At 37.3% G+C, this 9,158-nt stretch overlaps 1 protein-coding gene across 2 annotated transcripts in view; it reads left to right on the top strand.

Annotated features, from left to right (window-relative positions):
* Positions 1 to 9,158, top strand: part of Strn (striatin) — a 148,817-nt gene that overhangs the window by 53,810 nt on the left and 85,849 nt on the right. For both annotated transcript variants that reach the window (XM_004627613.2, XM_023711266.1), the window contains exon 2: positions 7,814 to 7,917. In XM_004627613.2, the coding sequence (XP_004627670.1) occupies positions 7,814 to 7,917 (104 nt within the window). The remainder of the gene's footprint in view (positions 1 to 7,813; positions 7,918 to 9,158) is intronic.

The raw sequence follows: 9,158 nt of genomic DNA, 5'->3' as shown, positions 1-9,158 counted from the left end.
TTTTTCAAACTCAGGACCTTGTGCTTCCCAGGCAGGCACTTATGCCACTGAGCTGTCTTCCCAGTCCTTAAAGATACTTTTATATATATGTTATTTGATTTCATTTATACTACTAGTTTCTCTGAGTTCATTGAAAAAAAGATTTGTTATTTCTGTTTTGTAAGAATCATTTTGGTTTATGTCTTATAGTCTGAGTAACTACTTTGAAGATAGTATATAATGTATTCTCATTTGTTTATGAATTGTTTTATTTTTTCATAAAATAAAAATATTTTAAAAACAAAAGAAAAATACACAATTTGTTAAGTGTTATTTAACATATTGCACAATTTTTAAACATATAATTTATAATTGCTGTATTTAATTTAATTGATTTATTTTGTATTTTAGGGAAGGGGTGTACAGAGTGTGCAGGTTCTCACTACTAGATCAGACTGGTAGGGATCTGCTTGTTTATAGCCTCCCAAGAGCTGGGATTATAGGCGTGCCCCACCATGCCCAGTCTCAACCCCTAGCCCCTGTGCCTGCTTGCAGGTGCTTTAATCCACTGAGCTATTTGGCTGGCCTTTACTGCTTTATTTATTTAGTTTTATTTAGTTTTATTTTTTTTATGGTACCGGGGATTGAACTCAGGACCCTGCACTTGCTAGGTAAGCACTCTACTGAGCTATCTCCCCAGGCAATTGCTTTATTTTTTGACATAGGGATATTACCACATTTCCCAGGCTAGTCTTTTTTTTTTTTTTTTTTTTTTCCAGGCTAGTCCTTTGCTACTGAGTTCATGTGACCTTCCTGTCTCAGCCTCTCTTAGTCATTGTTACCATGTTACAAAATATGTGTTCCATGAACATAAGTTTCCTCCCTTAATGTTATATAATTTTCTTAATCTTTGTCATATTTTGCTATGGTGGAGATAAAATAAAACCAAGACAATCTAATCCAAAACTTTGATTCTTACCATTGGGGGCCAGGGAGATGGCTCAGTAGAATAAGCTCTTGCCTGGCAAGCCCAAGGGCCTGTGTTCAATCCCTGGTTCCACCCCCCCCCCCCAAAAAAAAACAAAACAAAAACAACAACAACAAAAAAATGGTTCTTACCATTACTTGAATAATTGTGTTTTTATATTCTAAGCAAGCATATTTTTATTATCAAAGGTTTTTTTGATAACTGATTGCTTATACTTGTTTCAGAAATAAAAAAGACAATATATATTGACTGTATGAATAGACTTCTGTGCTCAGATTTAGAATCTGGTTGGAGGTTAGATACTGTAAATACTTGGAAAATTAAATAAAAACAAGAAATTATGTAGTTGTCCTAATTAAATGAGATTAATTATATGAAGTGTTTAGCAGAGTGTCAGTACTCCAAAGTGCTTATTGTCTTGTCTTTTGGTTGTAGGCAGCTGAATTAGAAATATTATAGGCAGGGGCCGGGGAGATGGCTTGACTGGCAAACGCAAGGATCTGAGTTCAATCCCGGGTTCTGCAAAAAACAAAACAAAACAAAACAAAAAAAAACAAAAAAAAAAGAAATATTATAGGCAGTCGTACCGGGCCAGGCCCTTAAGGAGACAAGATGGAAGACAAGGTGACTTTACAACTTGAAAGAGAAAGACACTCCTGTATGGGCCACACCTTAAGACCAAGACAAAAGAGGAAACACATACTTCCCTAGGGATGGGCATCAGGGATTGATATTCTAAATAGGTATCAGTCACCTTGAAAGAGTGCAAATGAGTCACTAACCCAACCCCCAACAGGAAGAGACCTTGTCCTGTATTCATGCCTGCTTGCTATGTGACTTGCTTCTTCATTTGATACTGGATTTAATCAATTTTACCAGAGCAATTGTACTTGTAATCTCATTGGTTGACCATAGCTTTGTCCCACCACATGCTCCCCCAAGACAGTTCTCATGTCTTCTCCACCACCCTAGACCCGCCTCACCACATGGTTTTCCTCTATAAAAGTCCCTGAAAGAGACAGCTTCCCTGGAACCACCAGCTGCCCCCCACCCCACCCCCACCCTTCTCTCGGACAGGAGCTTTCTTTCCCTCAATAAATCTATTGTGCTTATAACCTCCATTTGTTCCTAAAATTCATTCTTTGGCTTTAGAGAACCCGAATTCCCAAGTACCTTTTAGGTTGGGAGGTAGTTTTTCTCCTTGTGTCATTTGGAGGTTTTCCTGTATCATTTTGACTAAATATTAGTTAAAATAGTATTTACAGAGAGTTTTGTCTTGATTTTCAAAGATAAAATAGTAAGATGTCTTGCTTTTTAGAGCAGAGATTACTGTGAGATGAGTAGACTTAGACTTGGACATTGGTAGAATTTGAAAATGAAAGGTCATTTGGAAAGCAAGAGAGAGAACAAAAGCAAGGCAAGGATCTACAAAAGTTGTGGCCCTACCTACAAACTAGTTACCTCATTTGGAGGCATAGGATGTATAATGGAGATTGTGTTGGGTTTATCTATATAGCACCCTAGATTTATAGGCTCATACTTCATACATAGAGAAAAAATGCTTTAAAGATGAGAAAATATGACCCTTTCTGAAATGTTTTTTATTTATTTTCTTTTTCTGTATTTTATTGAAAGGTCTACAGAGTGTTTAGGATCTCACTCCTAGATCGGATTTGTAGTGATTCTCCTGTTTATAGCCTCCCCAGTATTACAGGCACATGCCACCATGCCCAGTCTGGATTGCCCTCTCACCCTTCCCAGGGGGTGGTGCCAGCATACAAATATCTTTTTTAAAGATTATTTACCTGTAAGATGATTTCGTTAGTTTAATACATTTAGAACTGCTTTGGAGGATACTACGTTAAAGAAAATTAGTTATTTTCATGCTATATTTTTCTAGATTTTTGCAAGTTCTCAAATTTTAAAAATTAGAGATCTTTGGATAGTATTCTTATTTTCACTCAATTATGTTTCCATAGAGTGCCATATGTTTCTTATGCAGCATCTAATACTGCAAGCTAATACTCTTTTCAAATTAGTGAATGTTTATTGCACTTGATGAATCATTTTTGCTCAGGTTGGTGTACTTGCTGAATTCATTTAGTGATTTTGTTTTATATATAGAACATCTGATGGACTTGTTCTCATTTGTAGTTACCAGCTGTTTACCAAGTTTGACTTTCTGTTCTTTTTCTGATGAAGAGCTCTCGTTTTCTCAATCCTTATTTTTTTTCCTTCTGATACCATTACTAACACCTTGGTTTCTTCAGTCAAAAGGGAGATACTTTTCATAAAGAAACTCAGGTTTTTTAAAAATAAAATAATGTAGTTACTACCTTTGAGCTTTTTATTTTATTTTTTTTTAAATTTTTTTTATTTGTGTGTGTGTGTGTGTGTGTGTGTGTGTGTGTGTGTGTGTGTGTATGTGTGGCCAGCTCAGCCCACCAGGGGGCGGGGCTGGCTGGCATGTGGTGCTGGGGGGTTGAACCGTGGTTGCTGTGCTTTGCTGAGCTTGTTCTAAGTAGGTGCTTTAGACCACTGAGCCATCTCACCAGCCCACCTTTGAGCTTTTTAGATATAAATGAATGGTTTGTTTGGTTGGACTCATGGGTTTCTTTTATTAGCCTTTATGTGGATGTATGTGTGCAGGTCTTATACTCTGACCAAATTGGAAATGCATTTTGAATAGAGACTTGGTTTTATTTGTCTTTTGTATAGGCTCTTTTACAATAATTTTGAGTGTGTTGAGCAGTACATATTCCCAGACACATGACTGAACTGAAATATGTTGGTGGATCTTATTTACTTATTAAGAAAGTGCTAAAAAATACAGTCATAAATAATTTGGAAGAGATTCAACACCTGGGATGTGCTTATCTGTTGGCTTGTAGGCCCATGTAAGAGTCCAAATTTCTGTGCAGTAGAGAGCTAAAGAATGATATAAGTTAGTGGTTGCAGCATTCACATCACTTGGGTAGGTACATTGTAGAAACACGGGTTCCTAGGCCCAACTCCAGGCCTCCTTAACCAGAACCCTGGAGTGGAGCCCAGTCTGTGTTTTAACAACAAGTCCTCCTGTTGTCACTGAATGGTAACACCATCTTTTTTTTTTTTTTTTTTTTTTTTTATAACACCATCTTTAAGCAAGAGGGCTAGAGTTAATGAATATGTGTTGGAGAAAAAACAACTAGCAGTCTACATTAATCAAGACATAAGCCGGGATCCAGCAGACCCATCCCTTACTTTTCCACTATATATTTATACTTTATTATAATAGCCAGCTGTGTGTCTCAGAACCTTTCCCTGAGGGATACAGGAAGCAATCTGTGTATTTACTCACTTGGTATGATGAATGGCAGAGAATGTACACATGTGAAGAAGTGACAAAACAAGATTTGGACCCACCCTTATGGGTATTGGAATGGTTTTTGTGTATGTTTACCCAAGCACAGAGAGTCCAGTAGACCCACACTACTCCAGGATTTTTTTAAAGTTTACTTTTGATTTTTCTGAGAAATAACCTAATTCAGTACAATGTCACATGGAAAAACAGATTTGAAACTTTTGGGGGAGGTGAAAAGTAAATTATCAAGCCAGGAATGTTGGCACTTGGAAGGCTGAGCTGGAGGATAACTGTGAGTTCAAGGATAGCCTTGTCTACAATGTTAGTTCAATGCCAGCCTGAACCGCGCAGTGAAACGCTGTCTCAAAAGACGCTCCCCCCAAAAAAATAAGGCGAATCATCAAATTACTTATGCATGGATGATGAAGATGGTGCATTATGATAAAATCCATGCTTTCATAACAGGAGAGTGATGTGTGAGGATGATGGTGGTGGCGGTGATGATGATGATGATGGAGGAGGAGGAGTAGGAGGAAGACTTTGATGTTGGCCATTGGAGCCAAAGTTCCTGTGATGGTGAAATGGAGCAAGACTACTGGTACAGTTACAGAAAATGCACACCTTGATTAAGATAATGAAGAACACAGCACTGTGAAAACATATTTGGCTAGTCAAAATGTTGTGAAATGGCCAGGCAACCAAATCAAATGGGCCGGGGAGATGACTCAATGGAATAAACACTTCCCTGGCAAGCTCAAGGGTCTGTGTTTGATACCTGTTTCTGCCAAAAAACAAAAAACAAATGGAATGGTCCAGTGTTAGAAATAGATCCAAAAATATAGTGAGGGTCTTGGCAGGGGTGAAGCCTGTAGGACACAATGCTGGCACTGCCATTCAGTGCTGGAAGTTGTAACAGATGAAATGCTGCAAGATGCTGTGAAATAGACAAAGGCTGAAATGCAAGTAAAACATTCTATAATATAACATTCTATGCACCAATATAATATAACATTCTATGTCTATGATATAACATTCTGTGCACCAGTAGCCATATTAAAAATGTATTTATTATGACACCTCACTAGCTGAACTGAAAGCATTCTTAGGTCTGCTGTAGTTAGCATAGATTTCTTATGGTGACTCTGCAGGAATGGAAAAGTGATGGGTAAAAATATAGGATAAAAATTTATGCCGTTGTAGATGCAAAAATTTATGCTTTCAGTTTAGACATTTATCCTGGAACTCAGTCATTGGGTCCTTATTAGTATAGTAATAAACCAAATGACTTTGTGGACAGATTTGTTGTTTCCATTTTCCATACTAATCAGCCTGTGACATTGAACAGTTAAGATTTACCAGTTTCCAGTTGATGTTACATTTGCTAACAGAGCACAAGTTGATCAGTGCAGGAACTATACACAAGAAACCCAGAAATTCCAAATGAAATGTTGCAATTTCAAAACAAATAATTGTATAGTTCAATTTTTGAATTTCAGAAAAATGTAACATTGGCTTCATATATGACAAAAAAAAAAAAAAGCAAACTGATACTGCTGATGTCAACATTTCACCCTGATGGAAGTATATATGGAAGTGTCAATGAAATGGAAACCTGAGATGGAAACTTTAAACAACAAAATCAAATGTGGAATAGACGTTGATGAGTTATACAGCAACTGTGGTGTTACTTGAAGCACAAAGCACTGGAAAAACACTGCCCAGGGAATTACACACACACACACACACACACACACACACACAAAAAAAAAACAACAAACTGGAGCACACTGGTGAGCTGACAGGTGTACAGACAGGAGCAGTGACACAAAGGTTTACTATGACAGTAGGAACACAAGGTGTCAACTTCTCTAAAATAAAGTGTAGGAAGATAAGACTTATATACTACCCATGTAAGTGATTCTTGTGTATAGAATATGCAGTTGATATGTATGAAGACTGCCTTGGGTGTGACAGTTGAAGCAAAGCTTATTTTTGTGGTGGAGTTGGTATTTTCTTCTTTTTTTAAAAAACGTATTTGGTTGTTACAGGGTCTCACTACACAACTTGGACTCGATAGAACTTTCATTTTTGTCATCTTTAAATGCATGTATCATTTTACCTAACGATTATGTCATTGCATAATACATAATTTCAAAATATTCTATAGTCATTGAAGCATGAATATTTGATGTCTTTCCTCTGTATGCAATTGTATTGTTTTTGGACTATTTTCAGATAGATATAATCCTTTTAATTGGGTAGGTAAATGGTTCATTGAAGTGGAAATAATACAGAATATACATATTGAAGGATATAAGAGGACTGATAAGTGGGATTTTGTGCTCATTTTGTTATTGGATACAAGTAGAATTGAGTCTCATTCATATTAAGTAGCATTAAGTTTACTTACTAAATCCTCATAATTCTTTAAGAATGTAAAGTCATCTTTAAATGTGAAGTTCTTATATGCTTCATGTGAGAATAGTATAAGTGGTTACTGTATGTGACTTTAAATAGGTCCTGCCTGTCTTTTACAGGAAGTTAGTATTTGCAATGTAGTTTCCATTCCTTAAGTGAAGGATATTATTTCAGTTCTAAATGTCTTATTTATTCTGGAGAGGAGTTTTTCACTGAAAATAAAAAGTTGTTTATAGTTTGATTTATGTACAATGGCAGGATTTTAATAATTCTTTGAGGGACAGATATCAGATTCTCTGTTTTCAAACTTTGGTTTTCTTTTCTCTTACACGGTATATTTCCTTAAATGGGTTTGAGAAAAGGGAGATATTTATTGTTTGTAGGGAAGGTCTAGGATAAAGTTACACAAGACAAGGAATGCCAAGACTCTGAAAGTCCTAATTCACAGGGAGATTGTAAGAGCTCTCCTGGTTTTGTTTTCCACACTTGTTATAAAAAAGAAACTCAAGAGCTGGCCAAATAGCTCAGCAGATAAAAGTGCCTGCTTAGGCAGACACAGGCCCCTGGAGTTCGATTCCTGGGCCTGCCATGCTGGCCCCGCCCCCAGGGCACCCTGAGAGGGTGATTGAGACTGGGCATAATGGCATGGGCCTGTAGTCCCAGCACTTGGGAGGCTGTAAACAGGAGGATCACTGAGTCTGGTCTATGCAGTGAGACCCTGTACACCCTGTCATAAAAATACAAAAAATAAAAAAGAAACTCAAATGTAAACACTTGAACAAACTGCACTTTATGTCTTGTATATGCTTGTAGTTATAGTTGTAGGGTTATAGGCTCTTAGAGGATAAGGACTATTAAGTTGTACTATCCCTACCCTGAAGTAAACTGTATAGAGGTGTCCCTTTCTTTAAAAAAAAAGTAATACTTTTAACTCTTTGTACCCTTTCTGTATTTTACATACTTTGTGACAGATTTGTAAAGGAAATGCTGTAACTGTCTTGTATTCCAAAGGCTCTTTCTTAAGCTGAATTTTTTTCTTAATGTGTTTGTTCTGAATGGAAGTTAATACTGTTTCCTTTCCACAGGCCCAGATTGCCTTCCTTCAGGGGGAAAGGAAAGGTCAAGAAAATTTGAAGAAGGATCTTGTGAGGAGGATCAAAATGCTGGAATATGCTCTTAAACAGGAAAGGTAATTAAATAAAATGGAAGGTAGTGTTCTCTTAAATGTCAGATTAGTTTTTTCTTTATTTCTGAAATAAATTCAGATTTTAATGCTCTGTAGTCTTCAATTCAATGTATCTGCAACTATTTTGTCTGTGGTTTACTGTTTAGTATGAATAATCTAATTATAATGATCAATATAGCATTCTATACGATTTAAAACATTTTAGCAGCCTTTCCCTTGACTTTATCTTAAGAGATGTACTTCTTTAAATATGGATATGTGGTTTTTCTTTTTCTTTTTTGAGACAAAGTCTCTTATGTACTTCAGACTGGCCTTGAGCTCACTGTGTAGCCTACATTCCCCTTGAAGTCAGGACAATCATCTTTCCTCAGCCTCCTCAGTGCTGGAATTATAGGTCTGTGCCACCACTCGCTCTCAGTATTCCCGTCTTTATAGGGTAGAAAGCTTTTTTTTTTTAAATGTAAAGCACATGTAGGTAGTTCCATTTCTCTTCATGCCATCTATTTTTCAGTTTGATGTAATTTTTAATGGAATAAATTGCTTTCATAGATTATGCTGAGGATCTTTTTATGGACTTTGTGTGGGTTATTCTTTTACATTCAGCTGTTTTTATCTCTCCAGAGGCTAATATTTTACTTTTCAATTTTTGCAAGTGTCTATAATACTGAACTACTTTGGGGTCTTAAGTACAGGAGAATAGGTCATGAATAAAAGTTTTAGAAATTTAGTTTAGTGGATGGTCTTGGGATTTTATTTTATTTGTATTTTACGGAAGTAGTGATCTTCCTATTTACAGCTTCCCAAGTGCTGTGATTACAGGTGCGCGCACCACCACGCCCAGTCTGAATTGCCTTCTTGGTGCACCCTGGGAGTGAGGCTGGCACAGCAGGCCCAGGGATTGAACCCCTGACCCCTGTGCCTGCTTGCAGGTGCTTTAATCCGCTGAGCTATTTGGCCAGCTCGGTCTTGGGAGTTTTGATTGTCAGCAATCAGACAATGCATTATTTTAGGTAGTGTTTGGTATTTTGACCGGCGCTGAGAAAAGACAAGACGGGGACTCCTTCTTTGTCTTTAGACTTCTTTATTCTCTGGCCTTCCTCCTCCTCTCCTAACCCCCCTTCTTATATCCCCCCCGGACCTATCAGAGGGAGCCAAGTATATCGTCCGACACAGGCAACAGGCCAACAGCCAGTTGCCTCGCAGGGCTGTGCGAACCAATCAAATCTTGCCAGCAGGGACCAGGG

Source organism: Octodon degus, unplaced genomic scaffold, assembly GCF_000260255.1.
Source record: "Octodon degus isolate 3935 unplaced genomic scaffold, OctDeg1.0 scaffold00020, whole genome shotgun sequence".
Lineage (NCBI taxonomy): Eukaryota > Metazoa > Chordata > Mammalia > Rodentia > Octodontidae > Octodon > Octodon degus.
Note: the sequence above shows the minus strand (reverse complement) of the source record. Positions and strands in the feature narration are given on the sequence as shown.